The following is a 27,650-nucleotide window of genomic DNA, read 5'->3' as shown; positions in this document are numbered from 1 at the left end:
AGCAGTATCTCCGAGCTCCAAATGAGGATGATACAAAAAGGCTCATGGAGATCAATGAAAAGAGGGGGTGGTCGGGGATGCTTGGTAGTTTGGATTGCATGCATTGGACATGGAAAAATTGTCCAAAAGCATGGCATGGAATGTATTGTGGCAAAAGCCGTGATGCTACCATTGTTCTTGAAGTTGTGGCCTCTCAAGACTTATGGATTTGGCATGCTTTTTTTGGATTGACGGGGACACTCAACGACATCAACATCTTGAATAGATCCCCTTTGTTTGCAAGACTAGTTAGGGGTGAATCTCCACCTTGTAACTACAAAGTTATGAACAATGAGTACACCATGGGGTACTATCTCACAGATGGTATTTACCCTAACTATGCAACCCTTGTCAAGTCCATAAAAGAGAAAAAGGACAGGGCTTTGACAAGAAAGGAAGCTTGCTTCACCAAAAATCAAGAGGCATGCCGCAAGGATATTGAGAGAGCTTTTGGTGTCTTGCAAGCAAGGTTTGCAATTGTCCGGGGTCCTGCTAGGTTTTGGGACAAGGAAACTCTTGTTGATGTCATGACATGTTGTGTGATTCTTCACAACATGATCATTGAAGATGAAAGCGGTTTGAACTTGCCGTGTTTCTATGACAATGTTGGCACCCGAGTGCAGCCCGAGAGGAACCCCGATCGGATTGAAGCTTTTCTTGCAGCTCATCGAGGCATTGAAAATGCCGAGACTCATCACCAACTCACCCAAGATTTGATTGATCACCATTGGCGGTTGCATGGCCAATGATTTATTACATTCATTTCCCATTCTTGTATGTGTGAAACATTCATTTCCTATTGTTGTATGTGTGAAACATTTGTTATTTATTTGTTTAATTCTTGTTGACATTTCCAAAAAACATTATTGTAATAATTATGACGATTATTGTGTGATGTAAAACATTTATTTTATGTGAATGGTGTGTTGGTTCTAATATGCAATTTGTCAAAAAACCCTGTTTTGAGGGGTTGACAACTCGGACGAGCTAGCGGACCTCGTATACCCACCCCGTAAAACAGAATATTCTGTTTTACGGGGTGGGTATACGGGGTCTGCTAGCTCGTCCGAGTTTTCGGCCGGCGAAAACCCGATACAGGGCCCTCTACTCGCGTTATACGGGGCAAAAATATACGGCGCCTGTTAGACTTGCTCTTAGACCTGCTCTAACAGGATAAGAACGGGAGGCAGCGTGTCTGATTCGGCGGGTCAATAGGTCCATTGCAGGCAATGTTGGCAACGTTCGGTTTTTGTGGCTAGCATCAGGGGCGGAGCCGGAGCTCAAGTGACCCTGATGCACTAATTCAACAAGGCATAATTGTTTTTGAAGCAACAATGTATATAATCATAGAAAAATCATGTTTCGTAGCTTCATTATAGGATATCATAAAGGAAAACATATGAGTACAAAAAGAACTAGCAACCAAAGAAGCAAAACTATTATTGTAATGACGAAATATAGGGGAAACCTTACTTGGGAATGATGTCTTCCAAATTTTAAATCCCTAGATATATCATCAAACACCAAGACTCGTTGTCATATTAGATCAGAAAAAAGATTAGAAGGACCTCTTTGTAATCTTCTTTGTTTCTAGGCTTTTCTGTAAGAATCTTGGTTAATGCAATCAGATCCTTCTTCGCAAAAAAAAAAAAAATTAGAGAAAAGGTAGACTTAATTTTATAGTAGGATGGTGAAAACCGTACTAGTCAAGTGGCAAAATTTGCACTAATCAACTACTTTCTTCTTAGCAGATCTTTCAAATTAGGATGGTAATGTTGTTCCGGAACATTTGGTCATAGTGCTTTTCTTTTGAAAATAACCTTGTTCATTATATACCTGCATTTGATAAATAAATATTTTCACAAGACATGCAAATTTGCCAAAGCAAACATAGTGTACTAGTTGCATATGCCCTAATTTTCATGAGATTTCATCTACTAGTCTCAAATTTGGCAAAAGAGTGGAGGAAATTTTAGAGAAATTTCCGACGGGAGTTGAAACTGTAAAACTTAAGTAGATTGATTGAAGATCGCAGGCGCCGGACGGCGGCCATAGGGCAAAGGACCATATAGAGCATCTAATAAGAAGGCAAGATGATGAGGACCTGGCGCTAGGGCCTACGGCGGTGGCCGGTGAGCTTCCGGCTGCTTCCGAGTCGGCACGTCGCAGACGTCGTATGTCGCCTGATCAGAGCGAGCAGCGGCGTTGCTGCTTGCGCCTTGCGCCATTGCGGTTACTGCTTCCGAAAATCTGGATCGGCGGCCGACGCCTAAATGCGGCCGCACTTGCCCGCTGTTTCTTTTCCTTTCGATCGATCGTGAATCGAGCCCGCGCGTGGCAAACCCTATTTGACGCCTGTTGCGTCAAATAGCAGGCTGACGCGTACAGTTTTCTTTACTCGTGCGCGTACTTGGGCTGGCCCATTACTTCCTCCGTTCCTCGCTCTGTTTCTTCCGATCGCTTCCGTTTTTCCGGATGAGACCAGGATGTACGTACACGGAGAGATTCTCCTGGAAAAAAAATACTTCCGCTTCATTACCTTCTCGCTCGGCTCCTTCTAGTTTTTTTTTTCTGTTTTCTGTTTTTTTCCTTTTCCTGTTTTAGATTTATTATGTATTTTGTTTTCTGTTTTCTGTTTTCTGTTATCTTTCTTTTACATTTTTTTTCTATTTCCCTGTTACCACTTTTTGTTATTTTCTATTTTTATGATCTCTGCAAATACATAAATGTTTCTCATTTCTATATTTCTATTGTTAACTTCTTTTATACGATTATATGAAATATTTTTTCATAATATAAGAATGTGTTGCATGAACAATAATCTTAAATTGTATAAAATAATTATCCTTGTGAACAGTTTCCTTAACTGCCTAAACATTTATTAATCCTTTTGAATAGTAATTTCGAATAGCATGCCCATTTATTTTGACCATTGCGGACAATTATATTATCTAAATGCGTGCTACCACACTGGCCAGGCTATGACAAAACGAATTGAAGGCGGCACGGCGAAGCGAGCTTTTTCATCTAGTTCTATTTCAAGTCAATGTGCAACCAGCATCAACTGACCCAGTTGTTATGCATATAGCGCCGCTTCTATTTCTTCCTCAAGTTTTGATGATTCATCAGAAAAAGTGACAACATAATCAGTGGAATTAGTGATATAGTGCTGCCTCTTAAAAAAAACTTAGCAAATATTTAGCACGAGAGTTATCATGTTTGGTCGCCTCCTTCATAAAATTTTCGCCATTGCTAGGGTCAATAAGTTTGAGCATCAATTTCCGGGATCCGATGTTTGATTTATCTTCCATCTAGAAATTTAAGCTTTGTTTTGGACCTTTTCATGTCATGCGTGTGGTAATCGACTATCCGTCTCTCTCGCATAGTCCCATGTGTTCCGCGTGGTGGTGACATGCAGTACGTCTACAAAGTGATTTGTATTACGAATAATTACCATCAGGTCAGCCATCAGGCTGGAGTTTCTTGGCTGTAGTACAAGACTTGGAGTGTCTTGACAAACGTTTGTCCCTGTCGAGGCCCAGGGAGCGTGAACGGTTGGCCAAGTGGACCGGCCGGCCGTGCGCGAATGGCACGCCAGGTGGCTTTCAGAGCGCGGGGAAAACGTACCCGCAATAACACATTCAACGCATCCACCTAAAAACGTTTTTCAGCTTGATTTTAAAAAAAAAAACGTTTTTCAGTTCAGACCGTATGGCTCGGTGTTTATGCACCCATTATGAAAAATTACATAAAATATAAATTTAATATTAGAAAAATGTGGAAAAAAGATTTGCATGTACATCTAGACATTTTATGCTGACACACAAAGTATCACGAAAATAAAACATTTTTTGTAACATGACTATAAAACACAAAAAATGTCTCGTGAGTAGTCATAATTGGAGCATAAAAAATTTCCTTCTTTCACGCAAGCCACAGAAAAGTTATTCTTACCTGAATATTTATGTACGAACATAAAATGTTCGGACGCACCCGTGAAATTTATCTTCATTATGTTTGATAGTTAGGAATGTGCTTATGCACCTAAGAGCCAAAATGGATTTCCGTTTCATTACATGCATGCATGTAAACATTACCAAATCATCGTTCATCGATATAATTAACGTGTACACATACCTAAGTATAGACAGGTCTATAACTAAAACACGTCTACATGTATTTCAAAATAGGGGTAGTACATTGTAGAAAAAAATTCCATATACCACCAGGACGGGAACTTTTGACTCTTTTGTGCCACAGCACCGTATGTGCACCAGAAAATTTAGTAGTTTCAAATAAAATTAAAAAAATAAATTTTTAGGAGTTAAACATGATGAATTATTGTACTCTTATAAAATTATTTGCGGTTTTGCTATGTCTCAGTCAACTGAGATTTTCTTAAGTCTAAGTCACCTACAAAAAAGTACTTGAGTTGCACTTTTCTGTTAAAAAAGTATAATTGCATTTTTCTGCCAGAAATGTGCAACTAAATCGAGTTCAGACTTTTCTTTGAACTGCAGTTGCACTTTTCTAAGGTGACTGAAAATCTCAGTCAACTTAGACATAGACACACCCATTTGTTTGAATCTCTATATAGCACAGACGTGGCAAGTTTGGCATTGCATACCCCGCGTCTGCCCTTAGTTAGCCTCTGCCAATTGATGTATACGTGTATATAAACAGAACACTACCAGATCATCAATACAATTCATCTCTCTCTCTCTCACCTCTAACACTGTCCTCTCCGGCCGCTTCGCCTGTTCAGAAAAAAGCCACATACATGGAGAAGGTGACATGCTGCTGCCTCCGGAATGGAGCACCGTCCCGAAGTTACTTCAAGCCCTCACTACCCTACACCATTGCGCGATCCACATCGCCACCACTGCCACTGTGCAGGCGTTCCACCTCCATGTTCCGCTGCATCCTGAACAACCCCAAGAGAGCCACCGGGAACAGTGTCGTCGACGTCACCGCCGGCCGCAACACGAGGCCGCGGGGTGGATTCAGCTTCGACTTCGAGCAGTACATGTCTGCCAACGGCAAGGCCGTGCACGAAGCGCTGGACCGCGCCCTGCCTGTTTGCCAGCCGGAGCGCCTCAACGAGTCCATGCGCTACTCCGTCCTCGCTGGCGGCAAGCGTGTGCGCCCCGTCCTCGCCATCGCCGCGTGCGAGCTCGTCGGCGGCTCCGCGGCAGCGGCCACCCCCGTCGCCTGCGCCGTGGAGATGGTCCACACCATGTCGCTCATCCACGACGACATGCCGTGCATGGACGACGACGCCCTTCGCCGCGGCCGCCCGGCTAACCACGTCGCCTTCGGCGAGTACACCGCGCTGCTCTCGGGCGACGCGCTCCTCGCTCTGGCGTTTGAGCACCTTGCCCGCGGCTGCGCGGACCTGGGTGTTGTCCCCGCGGAGCGCGCGCTTCGGGCCGTGGCCGAGCTCGGGAACGCCGCGGGTGCCGGGGGCGTGGCCGCCGGACAGGTCGCCGACAAGGCGTCCGAGGGCAAGCCCGTGAGCCTCGCCATGCTGGAGTATATCCACCTACACAAAACCGCGCGGCTCATCGAGGCCGCAGCCGTGTGCGGCGCCATTGTTGGTGGAGGTACGGACGGCCAGATTGAGAGTGTCCGGCGGTACGCGCGCTCCGTCGGCCTCCTCTTCCAGGTGGTGGACGACGTGCTGGACGTGACGCGCACGTCGGAGCAGCTCGGGAAGACGGCGGGTAAGGACCAAGCAGCCGACAAGGCCACGTACCCGAAGCTGCTGGGCGTCGAGCAGGCGCAGGCCTACATGGCCGAGCTCCTGGCGATGGCCGAGGCGGAGCTCCAGGGGTTCGACGCCGAGCGCGCCGCGCCGCTACACCATCTGGCAAGGTTCATTGCCTACAGGCAGAACTGATGGCAAGGTCGTCGTGTAGTCTCGACGTACATACTGAGCCATTCAAGGAGAACAAAATCCGGAATTTTTCCCACCTCCTCCGCGCAGATGTGTTCGACCACGCAGTGCAGGGTTGCTCCTCGGCTCCTCGCAATGTGCAGATTATAATTTTAACATGTTTAATTATGTGAGGATGAAAATGATATACATGTCATAGAAATCTATTTTGCTTCTTAGATAAAGCAATTAAAAAGCCGTACAAATGCATCGAAATTTCGATGCAGAAGCTGGCCCGACTCCCCTTTACGAAAAAAATATGAAAAATCCTTTTAGAGTATAATAAATCTTTTGATTCACCTATAGATGATATTGTTGGTGATAATATTGCTTTCCTTTTTTGTACTATTTTATTCTTGAATTCTCCCAACTAAAGTTTAGATTGGAGAAGTATCATTGCCACTGGTGATTCATACTTTTGAATCTCCAACAACGTTGATATAGTTGTTTGGTTATTCTACTAGTATTGGTACGCTTGCCTATATTTATTGACTACTTTAATGGTTGCTCGAGTGCACATAGTTTTGGCATTACGTCGCAAATTAACATTATAGGAGAACCTTCGTTGGTATTTATAGATCTATGGTTTAATATCTATATTTGGTTGTTTTTAAAAAGTACAAGATTGTGTCATGAAAGAAGAACGAATTTGAATAACTTTAATATTTGCTCATTTGTTTCAGACTTTATTTTATAATCATTGAAGTCGGTTCATGTATCTTTGCCATGTACAATTTATTACTATAAATATATATGATATTGATTATTATAAAAAGTTTAGAAGAAGTAATTTGAAAAATTTATATGTAATTTTTTTTATGTTTTTTAAGTTTTTATATGTAATTTGTTTATATTGCACCGCTTTGAATAGTACATCAATATTAGTACAAAGTTTTCTTCTATCTATAAAAATAAAAATACAATGTTTTAAAGTTTTGGGGCGCGTTTGGGGGATGCGGCTGGAGATGCTCTAAGACACCTGTTTGTTTCGGGGAGTTCAATTTATTGGCAACAGCTCTACGTCTCCTTTAAGAGAGGCTATGCACACACACACCCTACTACGCAAGCATCACCCACTTGTGACTAAGTCTTGTGTCAATTCTCCATTGCCAAAATGCAGATCTTAAGAAATTTCCTGCAAGAGCAAAAATGAGAGAGAGGGGAAACTTGACATCGTAGATTAAGAAGATCTAGGAATTTTTTCTAAACTCATGAGCCTTGCCCACTAGGTCTTGGATGCTACTTATAAGCAACGCCACACAACTAGCTGTTAAGATAGATATTTTCATGGACATGAAGCTCTAACTCATCAGAACTAGCTTTACACCACATGAGGCGCTAGACTGAACACAGGTTTTTCTCAGCTTTACACCACGTCAGGCGCTAGACTGAACACATGTTTTGCTCAGCTTTACACCACATGAGGCGCTAGACTCAGCACAAGTTTTACTCAGGCCGTAGCCCGTGGCCTTGCTTCAGCCAAATGTTCGACCTAGGCAACGACGACAATGCAAGCACCAGCAGCAGCACCGGAGGAGGTGGCGGCAAAGGCACCATCGCTGGTCTTAGTTGCACCAGCAACAAGGGCAAGGAGGAGCTGGATTACAGCTGGTTCTACTGCCGCAACTAGGCTAGTTTTTAGTTTATGTTCAAATTTAGTTAAATTCAGTTCATCTTTGTAATATATCTTCAAAAATATGAACGAAATTTAAGTTAACCAGCAGATGAGGCATACGGGGCCCCAGCACATGGAGCAAACGTTGAAGTGTATAAGTGAATTGTGCTAGCTTTTCATCACTTGAGTTTTGGTTGCGGTGGCGGCTACTGCTTGCACATCTAAGAGCAGGTCTAACAGACCCCCTAAACCACGCCGGACTTGTATAATTCCGGCGGTATACGGGGTGCGGGCGAAAATGGCCGTCTAGCAGGCCCCCTAAACGGTTCACCCCGTATCTAAAATATACAGGGCCCTGGGAATTTTCTCCCTCGCCCCTTACTTGTAGAGGGTGGAGGGGCTTATAGGGGTGAAAACCGCACTCGCACCACCGGACCTCGCCGCGCCGCCGCCAAACAAACTCCACTCCGGCGACCAATTCCAGCCAACGAGCTCTAAATTCTATCAAATCTCTACCAATTTCTTTCAACCCATCAAGATTTCTATCAAATAATGAAAAAACTAGATGAATTTTGAAGCAAAATTTCGCGTTCTCCCACTCGGAGCGGAGCTGGTGGGGACGGGGCGGAACTGGCGCCGGCGCGGGCAGGGCGGGTGCGCCGCGACGGGGCAGGGCCAGGGTGGCCATGGCGGCCTGAGGCGGCACAAGGCGACGGGGGCCATGGCGGCACAAGGCGACGGGGGCCATGGCGGCCTGAGGCGGCGCAAGGCGACGGGGGCCGCTCGCGGCCTGAGAAGCGGGGCGAGGCGGCGAGGCGGCGCGTGGCAGCAGCTCGGGGCGGCATGTCCGGTGGTGCGGGGTGGCAGGTCCGGTGGGGCGGCAGGTCCGACGGCGGGGCTGCAGCGCGAAGAGATGAAAAAAGAAGCATATTCTTAGAATATGCTCTTTTACGACTTTCGTATACGGGGACTGCTAGACGGGAGGCCTTTTTGTCCGGTTAAAAGTACTCGCGTTTTATATACAGGGCCCTCTACTCGCGTTTTAAGGGGCGAAAAAATACGGGGCCTGTTAGACATGCTCTAAGGGCATCTCCAACCGAGCGACCCAAACGGACGCGCTGGCCGTCCGTTTTGGGCCGTTTGCGTGGCCGAGCGGACGCGCAGACGGAGCCCCGCGTCCGCGCGTCCGTTTGGGTCGCGCGCTGCGCCCAACACGGCAGATTTGGGTCGCGGCGCCCTATGGTATGTTTTTCTTGTAAATTCACTAGAAAAACGCAAAAAAATTATATAAAATATATAAAATAGTTCAAATGCTCAAAATGTATTACACATTACGTAGTCCATGTAATCAAGGATAAAGTATTATTCAAATAAAATAAAAAAACGATACAAATAGTCTAGGCTTCTGGATTTCCTTCATCATTGTTGTTTGCAGCATTGTTGCCTACATGCTGCCACATGTGCTCGACCAAATCAGCCTGAAGCTGGTTGTGTACAGGTAGATCTTGAATTTCATGGTGCGCATGAAGAATGTCCTGGAATGATGCCGGACCACCTTGAGGAGTAACCAACTCTCCTTGGCCTTCCCAGTCATTATCAAAGAGTGAATCATCCCGCTCTACCTCAACAATCATGTTATGCATGATTACACAAGCGGTCATCACCTCCCACAGAGTTTGCACATCCCAGTGCTCGGCAGGTGTCCGACGATAGTCCAACGAGCTTGGAGGATGGCAAACGCCCGCTCGACATCTTTCCGGGCTGCCTCCTCGCTCTTTGGCAAACCTTGCCTCCTGCTCCGAGATGGGGTTTCGATTGTCTTCACGAGTGTAGCCCCGGGTGGATAGATACCATCGGCAAGGTAGTACCCCTTGGTGTAGTGGTGGCCATTGATCTCAAAATCCACATCGTGGGACTTACCGTACGCTAGCCTATCAAACACCGGAGAGCGCCGCAAGACATTGATGTCATTGTGCGAGCCAGCCATTCCGAAGAATGAGTGCCAAATCCATGTGTCATGTGAAGCAACAGCCTTCAAGAATGATCGTGCACCCCTCGAATGGCCGGCCGTATGCCCTCGCCAACCAAAGGGGCAGTTCTTCCACTCCCGAGTGCATGCGAGCCTATGCTGCCAAGCATCCCGAGAAACCCCCGGAAGCGTTGATTGACAACGGACGAGTTGTGTCCTCTCGCATTAGGTTGGCGGAGGTACCGTTCTCCGAACGAACCGATCATCGCTTCCGCGAACCCGTACATCGCTTCCAAGCCGGTTGACTCACTCATGCGCGTGTACTCATCTACGAAATCACCGGCAACGCCATATGCGAGCATCCTAATCGCTGCCGTGCATTTCTGGTACGAAAAGAGGCCTACCTTGCCAATTGCATCCACTTTCGCACAGAAGTAGTCGTCGTAGATCTTGACGCCATCCATTATCCGGCGGAACAGCGCATCCGAAAACGACGGCGAAACAAGGCCGGCACGAACAATGGAGTGGGTTGGAAGTAGTCGTTGTAGAGCTGGTTGTGGCCGCGTTCTCTTTTGCGGTCCAAGGCGGCCGCGCGCCCCGGCAAGGACCCCCGGTACACGGGATCTGCGAGACAATGTGCTCGTGGATGAGCAGCGCAGCATACGTGAAAAAATCATCGTCGGACTCCTCTTCTGACGACGTGTCGATGAAGTTCTTGAAGTAGTATTCGTCGTCGCTGTCCACCATGATCTGAAAAGGGACACATTTTAGTTCGACCATTTCAACGAACACCTCGCAGGCGGAGGCGATCCAAATGCTTCCGTAGGGACCTGCAGGCATGGCCGTCTCAGCCGACTTGCGGTCTGGAAACACGGGCAGGAGAGCTCAACTCCGGCGAAAACGGCGCAGCTGCGAACGGCGGGAGGTGTCGCGACGGTGAGAGGACAACAGCGCCGGCAGCGGCGTCCTCCGACTCTGCTACGACGCGGCGAAAGCAGCGCGGGGCCTCAACCTATGCTTCCGCCCCGCTTGCCGGCGTCTCGACGACGGTGGCCGGCGTCGATGCGCTCCCAAATCACCGGTCCGTTGGTGGCGGCGGAGCGGTGGGAGATGTGTGCGACGGGCTTGTGTTTTGGGAGGCAGACAGGCGGGCCAGGGGCGGATAAAGGGAGGACGCGAGAGACCAGCATTTCGCGTCCGCGGCCATGCAAACTCGTCCAAGATTTGGGCCGGGTTTGGGTCGTCCCGGACGCCGTGGCCATCCGTTTTAGGGATGGGTCCGCGCGCTGGGCCGCGGTTTTGTCCGTTTCGACCCATCCGGACGCGCGGGCGCGGGATGGGTCGCCCCGTTGTCTGTGCAGTATTATGCCCACCAAGGGTGTCCGTTTCCTAGAAGCAGGAGCATCGCACCGTCCGGTTACAATTTACAGGCTTATTGATTCTGCACAGTAGGCACGAAATCAGCATACGATGATATGGACCTTATCTTCGCGGTGTAGCAGCTGACGAAGACGATGGCTCGTGGCTGGGAGATCGAACTGCTGAGATGGTCATCTCATGTCAGTCAGAACCGAGTCCTAAACAAGCAATGTACTGTACATTTGAAACTTTGGGGCAATATCAAGGGGAGTGTGCCGTTTGCTCATGAGGCAGCCTGGTCATTGGCAGCTGCGTTCTGAAATAGCACCCCTCCTGCCCCGTAGTGATCCGATAGCCAGACGGATATGATCTCAAGTTCTGATTCTCTAAGGCTTACTAGCCAATCTGGGTCCTCCTTGGTCGCGGGACGCAGGTCTATGTGATGTGCTCCTGCAGAGCAAACCAATAGCAGCACATCAGTGATGAAACTACCATGCGGCAGCCTGAAACTCACGCCACCAGATGGGCCATTACCCATCAGCCCCTTACCAACAGATACATTAGCCAGAGATAGCCAGAGAATCCAAACAGATGGCAATTACTGGATCTAAGTCATGACACAAAAAATTGCAGGGAAATTCATGACAAGTTATAGTTTTGTAATATTATTGCACCCAAATGAGATGAAATAATATGCAGCTCAATGGAAATCATTAAACGAGTAACACAATGGAATGCAGCTCACGTGTCTTCGCAAGATTGATTGATCAGTTTGATTGTACTTAGTTTTAGTTTTGAGTCTATTCTATGTCGTTATATAGAAACTAAGAAGCTACTGCATCAGCGATGGGCGAAGGTACAGTACCTAGTGGAGCCACAATGGCAATAACACTCGAAGATATGTTCTTCAGGACGCTGCAGCATTCAGAAAAATAACATTACTAAGACAATAGGAGGCACTCAACCTGATGAGAGTATTTATTATTGGAAAACAAGTGAAGTTTCTTCACCCTCCACCACTCCAAGGATCGAGAAGTCCATTGAAGAATATGATATTACTGCCAAATTTGTCCAGAACTGAACTTATATTCTGAAAAATGAAGAAGTTTAAGACAATCAGTCTCACTTGTATCAAAAGGCTGTAAATAATATTCTGCCCCAGTGACCAAATCAATCAATCAATCATTCATTGGATACCAGAAAGACTGTAACTAAACTTGGCATAATATGACAACATTGTCAAGCTCTGAAATGACCCATAGCTCTAATGAGTTTGAATGTTAGTAATATAACATACTAAGGCTGACTTCTTTTGGGCTTGTGATTCTGCATAAGCCTGCTTATAGATTTTGGTGGGGAGAAACTGCTGTGGACAGAAACTATTAGGAGACTTCTTTTGGGCTTGTGCTATTTAGCTTATTTGCTGTCCTAAATTGTTAAATGTCTGTTATGCCCTTAGATCTGGGGCAGGGCAGAGGAGCTCGAGGACGAGCAGGAGGACGCGCGGTGCAGGGGTGGCGACGGTGGGGGTTCGGCGGCGGCTGCAGGGAGCTCGGCCGCGGGCGGCGGCGGCGAGCTCGAGGGCGAGCTGGAGCACGAGCTCGAGCACGAGCCAGGGACAGAGACGAGCAGTAGGGGAGGAGCGGCGGGGAGGGCGGGATCCGGCCGTCCCCCGTCGGGATCTGGCGTGGCGTCGGCGGCGGCGGCAGGGGGGGCTCGGCCGCGGGCGGTGGCGAGCTCGAGGGCGAGCTGGAGCACGAGCTCGAGCACGAGCCAGGGACAGAGCACGAGCAGTAGGTGAGGAGCGGCGGGGAGGGCGGGATCCGGCCGTCCCCCGCCGGGATCTGGCGTCGGCGGCGGCGGGAGGGGGGGCTCGGCCGCGGGCGGTGGCGAGCTCGAGGGTGAGCTGGAGCACGAGCGGGGAGGGCATTTCGTTTCGTTTTCTTTCCTGGCTCGCCTCAGCGGTGGCATTTTGTGTAAATACTGCAAACAACATGACCATTTGAAGAAAACGATTTGGGCCAGAGCGGAGAAGCTCGGGAAACTGGTCGATACCAGTTTCTCTCCACTGCATGTAAATGGGCTTCTGAGGAGATTCTCAGTGGGGAGAAGCTGGAGACTTCTTTTGGGCTTCTGCTGTGGGGAACCTATAAGCCTGTCCAGAAGCCCGAAAGAAGTCACCCTAAGATCTGGACACATTATAATGAATTCATGCTTAAGGTACCACAGGCATATAACTGCCAACAGAATCCATATCAGGGTTTCAATAGTGATGATTGTTGAAGTACCAGAATCAACCACAGTGAAAGGTTTTCCTCGAAAATGATTATAACTAGACTTCCTTAAACAGTTACTTGAGAAAAGTATGTGCTTGATTGATAACAGATCATCTAGACCGACCAAGTAAAAAAAAACTTACTGCTTACTATAGCGTGTCAAATTCTATGCAATAAATAGACTTACGTGGCCACCAAACTCTGTAGTGATCCATCGAGGCCTTGGTCTAACACCAAAGCTTTTGACACAATTATCAGCATACAAACCATAGTCAAATTCATATCGTGGGAACATACTAAGATCTTCACTGGAAGTCATTGGCATTACCATCTCAGTACAAGCCTGTGTTAACCAAAGAACAAAGCATGTAATACACTAAAATTCAAGTACTATAACATGTGTGAGATATATCCAATGGATAGAAATGGGTAAAAGTTGTAGTTTCAGGACCTGCCAATCCCATCCACCCATTCCATGCGGATCATCATCCAGATCAAAGCAGTCAACAGTACCCGTGTAGTTGTAGTATACATTTACTCCTGCATAAATTCGTTCCAGTGTACTCGTCCCCTCTGGTTGCTTGTCAATATTTCTACATACCTTGATAAGAAACAGGATAATTCATATTAAGTACTGATGGTGTTAAGAAAATACAACACAATAAGCTTACAAAGTGGGAAAACACATGATTACCATTGCGATCTCTACACACATTCCTTTTGTTGTTCCTTTGCGATGCAAATTAATGATTTTTAACTGAATCTTACTAGCACATACAGAAATGCTCAAAGCGATTCATGGCAAAAAGGGTTTAAGAACTAACTTCTTTAATTGGGCTGGCAGGCAAAGGCATGAGAAAATCTGATGACATAGGGTAATCCACCATGGCCAGATAGCTGTAAGCTGAGCTCAACCAATCTGAAAGTGCTTCGGAGGATTTCAGGGTCCTGCCAGCCATTCACACATTTGTTATTACAATCAATATTACTGAGAGAGATTAAACTTATAGAGAAATAACCCACTGGCAAAGGTGAAATGTTTTGCTTAGTTTCAGAAGACCATCTTGGGCATTTCCTTGCTCATCTAGTTCTTTCCAGGAGTCCTTTATTGTTTGAAAGCAGCCTAAGCTTTCCCTCTGAATACATATATAGAAGCACTAGTGTCAACGGTGTCCTTTACTCATAAAAGCACAATGAAGCCAAAGATTTATGCACGCACAAACCTTAAAATCATTTGAAACGAGATCGTAGAATATGGCACAAGGTACGATATCCTCAAACTGCAGGATCGGTGCTGACGACGCAAGAGCCCCGACAGAAATATGCGGGTACTTGAGCCTCATCCAAGCAGCCAGCACTGCGCGCCCCAATCAAGAAAATCAGTACAGAATTGAAAGAATACTGCAGAATCTGCCAATTATTAAGACGCAATGGAGAATTCAAGATAAGCTAGTACTAGCAGCTCTTACTTCCACCATATGAGCCCCCGAAGAGCACCACGGGGCTGGCTTCTGCAGACAGGTTCCTCTTGAGGTCGGTGAGCAGCACGGCGTAGTCAGCGAGCGCTTGCTCTGCCGTCAGGTGCGCCAAGGACCTGGAGTTGTTGTAAGCCTTGTCTTTGCTGCCGAACGGCATGGACTCGCCGTAGTAGCGATGCTGCAGCGCAGAACAACAGTGAGCGAGGGGCAGCTACAGGGGAAGGTGGTGTAGGTTTGTAAGATGATTTGCCTCGGCGAAGACGACGAGGGCGGCGAAGCGCGGGGCGGCCTCCCAGACGAGGCCGGAGTTGGCGGCGAACCAGGCGATGTCGCCCTCGTTGCCGCAGTAGAAGAAGATGGGCCCGCCGGGGCCCGCCCAGCCGCCGGCGCGGCCCACGAGGTACCGCTGCTGGAAGAACTCCTCGTCCCCAACCCCGGGGAAGCTGAAGTGGTCCAGCCGCTGCCGGAAGTAGCGGGTCTCGAACTCGTAGCCCCCGACCCCGTTTCCCGCTCCCGCCCGCGGCCGCGCGTCGGGGCCCGGGAAGCGGGGCGGCGCGAGTAGCGCCCACGTGACGGCCGGGAGGAGGCCGAGGGAGAGGAGGAGGAGGAGGAGAAGGCGGCGGCGAGGCGGATGCATCGCGGCGCTTGCCTCCGGCGAGCTGAGAGTGGAGACGACCTGGTGCAGCGGATCGAAGTGCGCGGAAAACTGGGGAGCTTTTGACGTGGCACCTGACGTTGGCCTATGTGCGTGGTGTCGTCTACTCCGCCTCAGCGGATGCGATGGTGCACGGTGACATCGGAGCAAAATCTACCTGCAGGCTAAGCTGACGGACGGACGCACTCACGGGGACGACGACGATCCAGCATCATCTCCACCAGATGGGCCGGAGCTGCAGGCCTGCAGCAACAGAGGCGATGTGGCGTAATATGAAACGGAGGCAAGTGAATGGGGGAGTCAGTCGAACAAGCAAGATAAATATGGAAGGTGGCCATAAGAGCTTTCATAGCTCAGTTGGTTAGAGCACCCGTTTAGTAAGCGGGAGGTCTTGAGTTCAACTCTCAATGAAAGCATTCTTATTTTTTTCATTTTACATGAAAATTAATATATCAAATAATATTAATGCGGATTGCAAAACGCAGATGGTCCCATGGTCTAGTGGTTAGGACATTGGACTCTGAATCCAGTAACCCGAGTTCAAGTCTCGGTGGGACCTCTTTTTTTCATCTTGCATTTGATGCGTTTCATAAGAATTTCATCTGAGTAGTTTGCGTGCAACTTCAAAACTAGATTTTCATTCAAGTTTTCATCTCAAGAAAAAAATCTTTGCGTCTATTCCGCAAATTATTGATGCAGTACTATATTTCAAATGTTAGTTACATATTTATGTTGTATATTTCAAATGTTAGTTACATATTTATGTTGTTCAGTCCTTGTAGAATTAAACATGGTGTTCCTTTAGATTCATATGTTCTCATTAAGTGCCATCAATTGGCAAATAAATTCCCTAAATGAGACCATGTTGAATGGGGAGTAATTTTCGTGTTGAAATCGACAAGAAACAGTATAATTTAGGGGAGAGACAAGGGAAGGTTGGCTGCCCTTTCCTTTCTTCCTGTGTAACGTGAACTAGGTTTTTTTTCAGACGTTCACATGCTTTACTGGATTCAGAGTTTAAAAAAAGAGGTCCCACCGAGTTCACTAGTGGTTAAGACATACGAACTGGATTCAGGTCATGCCAGTAACTCTTGAAGCAGCATACGAACTGCTTGCCACAATGAAACTTGAGAGTTCATAGATTTAAGTATTTATGGCATTGTTGTATGTGAGAGTGAATTTCATAACATCTGAAGTTGTTGAAACTCAGTCTTCTTAAGCAAAACATTTAACCTTGTTAATATATGTGCAATAGCTAGAGAGCATGTGTTAAGGACACCAAACTCCAACTATCTTGCACATTCAATAGTTGGTGACTTAATCTAACTAGCTTCCCAAGCTCAGCTCTTGATCCCATATGCTGTGGGACATATGCACGCAAACAACATGTGTTAAGGACATCAAACTCCAACTATCTTGCACATTCAATAGTTGGTGGCTTAAGCTAACTAGCTTCCCAAGCTCAGCTCTTGATCCCATAGACTGTGGGACATATCCACGCAAACAATCCGTATAAAAAATCTCCCACGAAAGGGGCATAGCACGGTGGGTTGGCTGAAACAACCGATTGATTTTTTATTAATTTTAAAGAGAGTGCAATCATGTAGTTTTTGTAGATCGCAATCAGGTAGTGTTGATGTAGCGATGGTGGCTATTGATAAGAATAATAATAGTATCACCATCTTTCAATAGCATGTACATAATGTCGCCAATTTCTAGCTCATTGTCCTTGCGAACATTAATAAGTCGTCCGTCGGATTGGGTGATTAGCTCCTCTTTAGCAAGCAGGTAAAGGTTAGACTTTAAAATTATGCTTTCGAAGTTGTAAGAATTAACATGCTCCAAAACAACGAAGTTCGATCCTAAATCCATAAGGATGCCAATTGCATGTAACCTAATCTTGGGATAACAAGGCATGATACTCTGGAATGCATTATCCGGCCTTTTGGTGAGAATGATGTCCTTCGACCATTTACTTCCATACACGTCTGTAGAGACTGTTGTCTAGGGCGATGGTGAGCACCAATCGTGATAACCCTCCTACCATGTCTAGCATTACAGGGTTCTTGTCATCTATTCGATAGAACAGGAGCTGGAACGTGATAGTGGCCAGAACAGGAGACCGAAAGCCACGGTCAGGTGTCCAACGCGAGTCTCCGGGCTTGGCCACAGCCATCCGATTGACCTCTCCAACGTAGATCACGATATCGCTGTCATCGAAGAAACCCGCGGCCGTCACCTTGTGATCCTCGCAAAACTTCCTGGAAACAGGGCCCTGCGGCCACGGCCACGCTACAATGTCTTCACCGATGAAAAATCGATGGCGTGCCAGTCAAAGGGTTGAGAACATGGATGACAAGGCTGGCTTCCTCATGCAAAATGAGCATGCCCTCTTGGGCCACCGCGGATCCGGCCAGCACAGCGTGGTTGCGCAGCACCTGTAGATCGATCTTAATGGTCTTCGTCGTCGCAATGTTGAGAACCATGTGGCATGTGTCGCCGTCATTTGGCCCATATTCCTTATATGTATTTTAAGATGTAACTACAAAGATAGAAAAATGTTTTGAAAAAGCATAAAACATAGCGGTAATTAAGTGCAATTGCCCCATCCATGTTGAGTGATGTTTACTAGAATCGCCCATAATAGTGGGTTCAATAGTAGCGCTACTAATATTACAAGAATCGCCCATAATACTCTTTTTGATACTTTCTCTTTCTTGAACAGGCTTTTCGATACTAGTGATGGTATGTTTTTGGGTTATTTGCAGGTTTCTCCCCATAGTTTTAGATCTAGTTATTTCAAACTAGGATTAGAAACCTGAAGGCGTGCAATCCTATGCAATACGGTTACACAATATCTGACCGCTTTAGATTGTATTGTGGTATCTACATTCAGAATCTCAGCGTCAGCGCAGAGCAGCGGTGGTAGTTACACACCAGCGTCAGGTACTGGTTTCTATGTACAGACAATTACGACACATAATCAAGAAAACAAACCCCAAAGATACAACTCCCCGTGATTCTACTACCACGCTGTTCAAGCTATAATATCTACGCAAGCTATGATCCTTCATTGACAGCGAGTTTTTCTTTTGATGCCACAGACTATGTAATTGACACAAGGCCACGAGCTGACTGTGGGTAATTGCCAGCCATCCCTTAATCATTCGTCATCCTCCAGGTCGCTGAATGACACATCCTCATCTTCGTCATGCCCAGCAAAAGTGATGTTGCCTGATTTGCTGGACACATGATCCATATCCTCTAGCCATTCCTCCACTTCTTTATCGTCGTCATCCTCTGGGGTATAAAGCTTAGGCTTCTCAGATATATTCATCATCTCATTTTTCACCACCAGCACTTCTTCAATTACAGACTTGTCAACTATTTCCAACTCGCTGGTTGAAATAGGATGCTTGATGGCCTCAACACCTGGCAAAGGGTCAGGAGTTGGTTCTTGGAACGTTGTTGCTTCAGACAACCCACTCTTGTATTGGATGCTTGATGCTGAGAACTCTGTATCTTCAGCTTGGGTAGATGGAGAATCCTTGTTTTCTGATGAGCCCCCAGGCTGGGATCCTAGCTTTTTCATCCTCGGGGAGCTTTGCAACAACTCTTCTCTTGCTTCCAGGATCTGCGCAAAAGAGAATACATTGAGGTAATATTTAACCCCCTTTTCTAGCATTACTAAATATGATCCACACAATTCACATTTTACATTGTTGATAGTTAACATTTTTAATGTAGTTTCCAAAGAGTGGTATATGCATATGTTGATAAAAGAGAATACACATGGTACCATTAACATTGTAATATGGACCCACAACAATGACATTTGTGATAGTACGCAATTTCATAACGATATAATATGGACCCTTCCTGTTCTGGATTCTCGTAGGGGGAGGGGGGGGGGGGGAACCCAAGGTTCCTCTCTTCACCAAGATGGACTTCCCTACCATTGACGGGCGGGAGGACCCACTGCCATGGCTGAACTGGTGAGACCAGCTCTTCCGGGACAGCACACGCCGGCAGAAGAGCGGACATGGAAGGAAGCCTTCACATGACAGGCCTCGCTCAGCTATGGTACAGCTCTTCCCTACCATTGACGGGGGGGAGCCCAAGGTTCCTCTCTTCACCAAGATGGACTTCCCTACCATTCACGGGAGGGAGGACCCACTGCCATGGCTGAACTGGTGAGACCAGCTCTTCCGGGACAGCACACGCCGGCAGAAGAGCGGACATGGAAGGAAGCCTTCACATGACAGGCCTCGCTCAGCTATGGTACAGTGCTTTGGGCCCCCTTGGTCTCCCTGCATCGCACCGGTACAGTGGCAGACTATCAGGAGCAGTTTCTAACTCGCTTGGCGCGTGTTGAACCCATGTCCGAGCGGCGGGAAATTCACCTCTTCACCATCAACTTGGACGGAGCCCCTCAAGACTCATGTAAAGGTCCAGAAACCGGTGACCTTGGATGACACCATGGACTTGGCACGTGCGTACGAGAGCCTTGTCCTGCTTTCATCACCAGTATCTATATCGTACATAGGATCAGGCAACCACAATCATCCCTCGGAGGCCACTTTTTCACAAAGTTAGACCTCCGCTTGGGCTACCACCAAGTTCGGATGCATCCAGAGGACATCAAGAAGACAACCTTCTGTACACACGGGGCTCTATTTGAGTTCCTGGCTATGCGTTTGGCTTGACAAACGCCCTGTCAACGTTCCAAGCTTTGATGAATGAGGTCCTTTGGCCACTCCTTCAACAAATTGTGCTTGTTTTCTTTGATGACATTTTGATTTATTCTCGTTTTCTTTGATGACATTTTGATTTATAGTGCATCTTGGTCGGAGCACCTTCACCATCCGCGTTGTCCTCCTACTATGTGCAAGCACAACTCCTTTTAAAACATTACACGTGTTCATTTGCGGAGTCGTCTATCTCTTACCTTCGCCACGCCATCTCAGTGGCAGGCATGGGCACTGACAACAGAAGATCAAGGCAGTTGTCGATTGGCCAGCACCCAAGTCTGCACGGCGGTGGGTGGCTTTTTGGGTCTTCTCAGCTACTACCGGAAGTTCATCCAATACTTCGGGAACACTGCAGCACCTCACTCAACTCCTCAAAAGGGAGGCATTCTCGTGGTCAAAGGAGGCAGCACAGCGCACATGCGTTCTTGTAACTCAAGACAACACTCAGAACTGCCCCCATGCTACAGCTGCCAGACTTTGCTGAGCCATTCATCGTGGAGTGCGACGCCTTAGGGTTGGATTCGGCGATGTTATGCACCAAGGTGTTGGGCCCTTCGCCTACTTCAGTCGGGCAATAGCTCCACATCATACTTCCTTGGCAGCTTACGAGTGTGAGCTGGTTACCTCGTTTAGGCAGCGCGACATTGGCGGCCATCGGCCATACCTTTGGGGTCAGGGATTCGTTGTGCGGACAAACCACTTCAGCCTCAAGTTCCTCCTCGACCAGCGTCTACCAACAATCCCTCAACACCACTGAGTATGACCTTGGCGGACATACCTCTGAGGTCAGGCATTCATTGTTAGGAAAGACCACTTCAGCCTCAAGTTCCTCCTCGACCAGCGTCTATCAATGATCCCTCAACACCACTGAGTACAAGCCGGGTCGCCTCAACATCGCAGCCGACACAATCTCTCGTCGCGACACCGAGGAGCTACTAGTCTGAGCCATCACCTATCCAACCTTCGACCTCTTCGACAAGCTTCGTGCAGCCAACACTACAGATCATGCATTGGTGGCTCTGCGTGATCAGCTTCCTGCAGGTACCATAACTGCACCTTGGACGGTGACTGATGTTCTCCTCACCTTCGAGGGTCATGCCTAAATATCACTATTCTGAACTGTTGCCCAAAATTCTCGCTGCTGCACATGACGCTGGGCACGAGGGAGTGCGGAAATCCCTCCACCGACTTCGCCGTGATTTTCATGTTCCCCGTACACGAGTCGTGCTCCAAGATTACATACACACTTGCCTGGTGTGCCAACGCAACAAGACAGAGCAACTCCACCGGGCAGGCCTCCTTCAGCTGCTAGAGGTGCCTTCCTAGGTCTGGGCTGACATCTCAACGGATTTTATCGAGGGGGCTTCCTCACTGTTATCTTGACAGTGGTGGACAGGTTCTCAAAGTACGGCCACTTCATTCCGCTCGCTAAAGGGAAGCTGGCCCCCAAGTTCTGTGGACCATACAAGGTCATTGCTAAAATCAACTCAGTAGCATATCGCTTGGAGTTGCCATCACGGGCGAGGATCCACAATGTTTTTCATGCCAGAGCTCTTCAACGGTTGGGTCCTTCCAATGCCCCAGCGTGTCCTTTGTGCCCAGGTTAGCCGCGACATCTGGCAAGTGCTCATAGTGGGCTGGCCAGCCACCGTCTGAGGCATCATGGGAAGATGTGCCCAATTTCAAGGAACATTATCCTCAGTTCCAGCTCGAGGACGAGTTGTTCATCGAGGGGGGAGAGATGTCATGTGGGGAATGACATGTAGGCGCAGGAAGAAGGGCACAGCAGCACCAGGCACCCAAGGAGGGAGCGCTGGACTTTCAGGATAAGGTTCCCAAGAGATCATTGTCTCTTTATCTTAGGAAGTTAAGATTTGCTAGTTAGTATCTTTCCTAAGTTTGTTTCTTTCATGAGTTGTTATTGTCTCCAGTCTCCGCGACTTAACATAAAAACTAATATAAAACATAGAAGTTGGCAAAATGCTATGTTCATTTCAGATATGCTATTGCAATGTGGATAAAAAGTGTCACTCACAATAATTGGCATGAACTTGCTTAATACTCAGTTTGGTACTAGTGATGGTATTTTTTTGGGTCAATTGCAGGTTTCCTTCCCCTAATCTAGATCTAATTATTTAATGAAGATTAGAAATCTGGAGCTGTTCTCACGACCTTGTCAGTCTGCATTGGATCACAACATACACGACTGAGGACTTGGACACATTTGCAACCGCTCATTAAATCTCTTATACAAATTAACGTTCACATGAAAACCACTACATATTGCTATTAATATTGCATAGGAAAGATATGTGAACATCTATCACATTTGGTGCACAAAATAATGCCATTTTTGAGGAGTAAATGCCATAGCTGGAGAATGATCTGTTTTTTGTGTAGTTCACATTGTATTTTAATTGCCCTGGTAATATGGATGCCTTGCATGTGGTCTGTATTCTTTAATGAGTTGCCATAGCCTCCAGTCTCCGCAACTTAACATAAAAAAACCAATATAAACCATAAAAAGTTGGCAAAATGCTACTCCCTCCGTTCAATATTAGTTGTCGCTGATTCAGTACAACTTTGTACTAAATCAGCGACAATTAATTTGGAATGGTATGTTCGTTCTATTGTTATGTGATAAAAAAGTGTGTCACGCACAACAATTGGCATGGACTAGCTTAGTACTCAGTTCGGTACTAGTGATTGTATTTTTTTGGGGTCAATCAAAGGTTTCCTTTCCATAATCTAGATCTAGTTATTTCAAATGAAGAGCATTACAAATCTGGATATGTTCTCTCGACCATGTTCGTCAGCATTATATCACCACATATAGGACTGAGGTCTTGGAAAGCATTTGTAGCAGTTCATTAGAACTCTCAAAGAAATTAGTGTTCACATTATATATTAATAAAAAAAATCATAGAATTGATATGTGAACATCTATCTTGCCCGGTGCGTAAAATAATGCCAACATTTGAGGAGCAACTGCCATAGCTGGAGAATGATCCGTTTTTTATGTAGTTCACATTGTATTTAATAACCCTGGTAATGTGGATGCCTTGCATGTGGCTTGCATCTACCACAGTCTGCAGTCTCCACAATATAACATAAAAACGAATGTGAACCATAAATAGTTGGTAAAGTGCTATGTTTGTTTCATGTATGCTATTGCTATGTGGATAGCAAGTGTGTTACCCAAAATTTTGGCAAGAACTAGTGTATACCTAGAGACTCATTGTTCATTAGTCAAGTAAACTTGTGGCACAGAAACAACAAGCCCATATATGTATCAAACCAGTATGAATATACGATGACGACCACAATCAGCATCTAGTGTTTTCATACAAACATGTGTTGCGAAGATAGTACTCAAACATTAAAGAACATCTTGCACTTGAAAATGTAGACTACACTAAAGAAAAATCCCAACTCTTTCTTTGAAGTATCAATTTTAGGATCTCTAGAATTCTAGATCAATCTTGCAAATTATTAACAATATCGGAGATGGAACAATAATCACAATTAATAGCAAGATAAGTTTACTCATTTTAAGATATTCATCTTGTGCTTTAAATATTGGCTATGGAAAATTTCCACACTTCATTAGTTCAATATATATGACAAAGAAATGAGAGTGTACTTGTGTAGTTGAGAGAAGTTCAGCATCTTGCTTGTGGAGTTTTGAGTGAAGAAGCACAAAGTAGATCTTCCAGAAACATGCTTCGCTCATATTACTAGAACAAAGCTCAGTCCTGAGATATGACAAGCTTGGTACGATACGCTCAATAGCCAATGCATGTTCATATTGTGTATCTGACAGTTCAAAATCTATACACAAAAGGCATAGCAGGTATAAGCAACGGAAATTAAGCAAATCAGTCAGGTGCTATAAGTAAGAGATGACTGACAAGATGGAACAAGATGCAAGAATGGCCTCAAGTGAACAGTAAGTACTGGTCCTACATAACAAAGAGAGGCTTTGCAGCAAAGTTGAGCATATAATAATGAGTACTCTACGATAATCATTCCAAAACACATTTGTGACCCATTACTCTACCAAGTCTGTGCCAAAAGCACAATAGCTGATAAGTATCATGGTCCAAATTTAGTAGGTAGGGAAGATTAAGATTGTGCCATAAACAACAGTATAATTGTGTAATTTTCATCTGTTCTGTATATGTACAAAAGCTAAAATCTATGAACGTTGTTGGATAAATATACTTCGTTCAATATGTTTTGACCATGTACTTGTATCATTAGGAACCTTGATTGCGTGAATATAAATCAAAACTTCTCCAAGTACAGAAAGCATTCAGGGTGAAAATGTTTCTTGGAGTTATTTGATCAAAGTGACTGGATGAGTGACACAGCCCATTTATTATGAGGGACCTCATTTGCATGTATTAACCCGTACCCTGGTGATATTACAAGTATCAAAAGGAATAGACCTTATTTTGATGTCCCTAGGTGAATCATCAGATTAAGGTGCTGGCAAATGTGCTTTGAGCTTGCATCTAATTTTGTCACTTGAGTAGTTTACTGTTTAGCTATTTATATCCGAGCAGTTATTGTAGATCAGTAATAGCATGGTCAATCCTAATGTAACTGTGGCTTCGTAACAATTCAAAACTGACAAGTAACACTACATGTTAAGACAAAAAAATGTCTGCATAAGCATTTACGAGAAGATGCAGATCAGGAACCGGAACACATTGCCCGACATGTACTATAATTGTTTCTCTTTATTAAATCTAGCGATCTATACTTCAAAAACTTCCTCAATTGCAAGTACTTACAGCTCTTGGAATACTAATTGTCTCCTCAAATTAATGCGAACAGAAGGACAAACTCGAACTAAAGCCAGAATGGACTGGATTAAAATGCACACAGTAACCCACTTCAGGCATCCATTCTATCTAACTGGCGTCTGCAGATGCAATCAGATGGATTTATAAGTTATGACATCATTTATTAATCCAAACTACAATTCCTTAGCAATCTATCATAAATGTGAAGAAGTAGTATAGCTAATTCGAAACTGAGCTGAAGCTGCCACTCATGTCCTAAACCTCAGTAAATACAGCTTCCACCAACCATAGCATAAACAGTTATAAACGTTAACTGAGTATAGCCGCAAAAAATGCAGAAAACCCGCATAATTCCACTCCAAAAATTTCAGAATTCAGAGTCTTCTGCAGCACTTACGTATCATCACCACTTCTCTGGAAATCAAACGAGCGCAAGATAGGGGGGAAAAAAGCTAACTAGTTAAATCCAAATAAAAGTCCTGCAGAAAAGTCTGATGGTCTTACCATCGGCGTGCCGGTCGTCGTCGACGAACAGGGGGAAATCGCGCCACGTCTCGGGATGCGTGGAGATGTGCCTGACGAACACCACCACCTCCTCCGTCACACCCACCGCCTCGACCTCCTCCTCCTCCTCGGGCACGAAAGGCAGGAACGAGGACGCGATCTTGGAGATCTCCGCCACGGCGTTGGCGTTGGAGAGCATGGAGATGCCGCTCCTGACCCTGCCCCCGATCTCCGCGAGGTCGCTCCGGATCCCGGCAACCCGCGGGGACTGAGCCCCATCCTCCGCCTCGGGCTCCTCTTCCGCCGCCTCGGCCGCGGCCTCGGCCGGCGGCGGCGCGAGGAAGGTGGCGACGCCCCAGAAGCGGCGGGTGAGGGACTCGGTGAGCTCGGAGATGTCTCCCTTGACTCCGCGGCTGGGGGTGTCCGGCTGCTCGTCCTCTTCGGCGTGATCCGGGGTGTTGTCGCCGGAGTTTGGCTCGGAGTGGTCGTCGTCGTCGTCATCGGAGGGGGCGGAGGAGAGGGTCGCCGCGATGGAGCGTGCGAGCCATGACATCGCTGCGAGCGAGCGCACTGGAGGCGGCGGGTGGAGTGGGGCGGCGGGTCAATCGGCGGAGGAGAGGGTACGGCACGGGGAGAGTGACGGCCCGCCGGCGGATAGGAGGAGTAGTCGCCAAGTTAGGGACCTATGGTGGAAAAACCGACGGGCCCTGAATCCCTGATGTAGTTTAATAATTTTCAAAATTGACCGGCCGAAACATGAATAGGTTTTGGGAGTTGAATTTGCTTCGTGGATCATACAATCTCTGTTCCTAAAAATAAGAGGGTTTCAAGTAAAAAAAAAGTGGGTTTTTCTGAGATAAAAGTAAGACGTTTTGGAAGTTTAAATTATACTTTCAAAACATTTTATATTTATATTTAAAACATAGGCAGTCTGTTATTTTTTCAAAACAGGATTCCTTTCCATTACGGCGTAACGAAAATACAAAGTCTTCGAACAACATAACACGCACGCAGAAGAAGGGGATGAGAAAGAGGTTGCCCTTGCATCAGTAGAAAACCGCTAGCAGGTGTTCGTCATCAAACACCAACTAATGGGCAAAAAAGCTCGTGACACTCGAGCATACACTTTTAGAAGTTCAAACAACACAAACACAAGCAGCTGTCCAAAATAAACAGAAAACTATTACAGGAGGATCCACATCAAGGTCCTTGAATTGGTGGAACCGGAGCTTGAAACACATTCTTACTAGAGGACTCTAGCCAACATTGTCGCCTTGTTGATCAGAAGCTGCCCTCCCACCTTGATCTTCTCGGCATCCTCCTCATCATACAAACTTGTCCAATAATTCAACAAAAGAACCAACAGTGAAGATCACCACAAGAGATTTTAGCACATACCTTTCAAAGGTTATCTCATTCCTGATAATCCAAATAGATCAGCAAATGGTAGCAGTTAATAAGGTATAAAATTTCGTGTCACCCGGCATGTAAGCATACAACCATGCCAAATTCTGCCAAAATCAACACCTTTAGATACATTGTGAAATAATTTTCGTATAATATCATGGTTCTTGATAGTTTTTTCTTAAAGCTTGGTCAAACTTTACTTATCTTGATTTTTCAAAAAAAAAGGTCTTATTCATTGAAATTGAGGGAGTATCAAATAACTAAGGATACCCCACACATAGTGCCATATCGTTCAACCAGGGTTCCAACCAAAATCTAACAAGGTTTAATTTTTGTGAAATCACCTTCATTCCTTCAAAATAAGTAGTATCTTTAACTTCTGTCAAAGCTTTCTAGCAAGAAGAATCATTAATCCTTGTTTTAACAGAAGCCACAAATTAAAACATGTTTCATGAGACAAAGTATAAAACTTAGGGCAAATTCACGGCAGCTTCCCTATAAAATTTAGAGGAGGGGTTGCTGTTTTCCCATGGTATGCCAGCGTTGAAACAAGCAACGGCGACGGCTACAATTGGCAAAAACTAATCATTAACAAATTATAGTCAGCCGATTTGTTACACACGCTCAATAAACGGCCAACATGCATGTATATGAGCGCGGGCGAGTTGTTGGTAAAGCTGATCTCAACACGTTGCCCTCAGTACCGTGGACAAATTCGTCCGAACCCATCAAAATACTTGCGGATTCAGACCTTTTCCCTGTTATCCGCCGCTTACTAGAAACGGCCGACCCCAACGGATAGCATCACCTGAGTGTCAACAACGAAGAAAAGTCAGTATCAAGCCGTGTTT

At 46.2% G+C, this 27,650-nt stretch overlaps 3 protein-coding genes and 2 non-coding genes across 5 annotated transcripts; 3 read left to right on the top strand and 2 right to left on the bottom strand.

Annotated features, from left to right (window-relative positions):
- The first annotated feature begins 4,767 nt into the window (after nt 1-4,767).
- On the top strand, nt 4,768-6,237 carry LOC124668033 (geranylgeranyl pyrophosphate synthase 7, chloroplastic-like). The gene has a single exon (XM_047205236.1). The coding sequence runs from the start codon at nt 4,820-4,822 to the stop codon at nt 5,936-5,938; it is 1,119 nt and encodes a 372-aa protein (XP_047061192.1). The 5' UTR covers nt 4,768-4,819; the 3' UTR covers nt 5,939-6,237.
- A 4,679-nt stretch (nt 6,238-10,916) lies between these two features.
- LOC124662429 (lysosomal Pro-X carboxypeptidase-like) lies at nt 10,917-15,316 on the bottom strand. The gene is made up of 10 exons (XM_047200270.1): nt 14,922-15,316; nt 14,663-14,849; nt 14,417-14,550; nt 14,217-14,329; nt 14,018-14,141; nt 13,645-13,794; nt 13,381-13,536; nt 11,928-12,007; nt 11,783-11,832; nt 10,917-11,367 (listed from the first exon to the last, which is right to left on the bottom strand). Exons 1-10 carry the CDS (start codon nt 15,306-15,308, stop codon nt 11,201-11,203), a joined length of 1,548 nt encoding a protein of 515 aa, XP_047056226.1. The 5' UTR covers nt 15,309-15,316; the 3' UTR covers nt 10,917-11,200.
- A 352-nt stretch (nt 15,317-15,668) lies between these two features.
- Nucleotides 15,669-15,742, top strand: TRNAT-AGU. Its single transcript has one exon. It is a non-coding gene; the product is annotated as a tRNA-Thr (tRNA).
- Nucleotides 15,743-15,813: 71 nt separating this feature from the next.
- TRNAQ-CUG lies at nt 15,814-15,885 on the top strand. Its single transcript has one exon. It is a non-coding gene; the product is annotated as a tRNA-Gln (tRNA).
- A 2,288-nt stretch (nt 15,886-18,173) lies between these two features.
- On the bottom strand, nt 18,174-25,988 carry LOC124667558. The gene is made up of 3 exons (XM_047204821.1): nt 25,393-25,988; nt 23,721-23,908; nt 18,174-18,960 (listed from the first exon to the last, which is right to left on the bottom strand). Exons 1-3 carry the CDS (start codon nt 25,943-25,945, stop codon nt 18,490-18,492), a joined length of 1,212 nt encoding a protein of 403 aa, XP_047060777.1. The 5' UTR covers nt 25,946-25,988; the 3' UTR covers nt 18,174-18,489.
- Between the last annotated feature and the right edge of the window lie 1,662 nt (nt 25,989-27,650).

This window comes from Lolium rigidum, chromosome 6 (genome assembly GCF_022539505.1).
Source record: "Lolium rigidum isolate FL_2022 chromosome 6, APGP_CSIRO_Lrig_0.1, whole genome shotgun sequence".
Lineage (NCBI taxonomy): Eukaryota > Viridiplantae > Streptophyta > Magnoliopsida > Poales > Poaceae > Lolium > Lolium rigidum.
This window is presented reverse-complemented; position numbering and strand designations above follow the sequence as displayed.

Bases quoted from the DNA above. Each gene is read 5' to 3' on its own strand.
- LOC124668033 (XM_047205236.1), top strand. From the start codon at position 4,820: ATGGAGAAGGTGACATGCTGCTGCCTCCGGAATGGAGCACCGTCCCGA.
- LOC124662429 (XM_047200270.1), bottom strand. From the start codon at position 15,308: ATGCATCCGCCTCGCCGCCGCCTTCTCCTCCTCCTCCTCCTCTCCCTC. The intron at 14,330-14,416 runs GTTTGTGCGTGC...ATATGTATTCAG, and splicing joins TCGTTTCAAATGATTTTAAG to AGGGAAAGCTTAGGCTGCTT. The intron at 11,368-11,782 runs GTACTGTACCTT...TTTGCTCTGCAG, and splicing joins TGCCATTGTGGCTCCACTAG to GAGCACATCACATAGACCTG.
- LOC124667558 (XM_047204821.1), bottom strand. From the start codon at position 25,945: ATGTCATGGCTCGCACGCTCCATCGCGGCGACCCTCTCCTCCGCCCCC. The intron at 23,909-25,392 runs GTAAGACCATCA...TTTTGTGTATAG, and splicing joins CGACGACCGGCACGCCGATG to ATTTTGAACTGTCAGATACA. The intron at 18,961-23,720 runs GTACACTCTCAT...TCTTTTGCGCAG, and splicing joins AACTTCTCTCAACTACACAA to ATCCTGGAAGCAAGAGAAGA.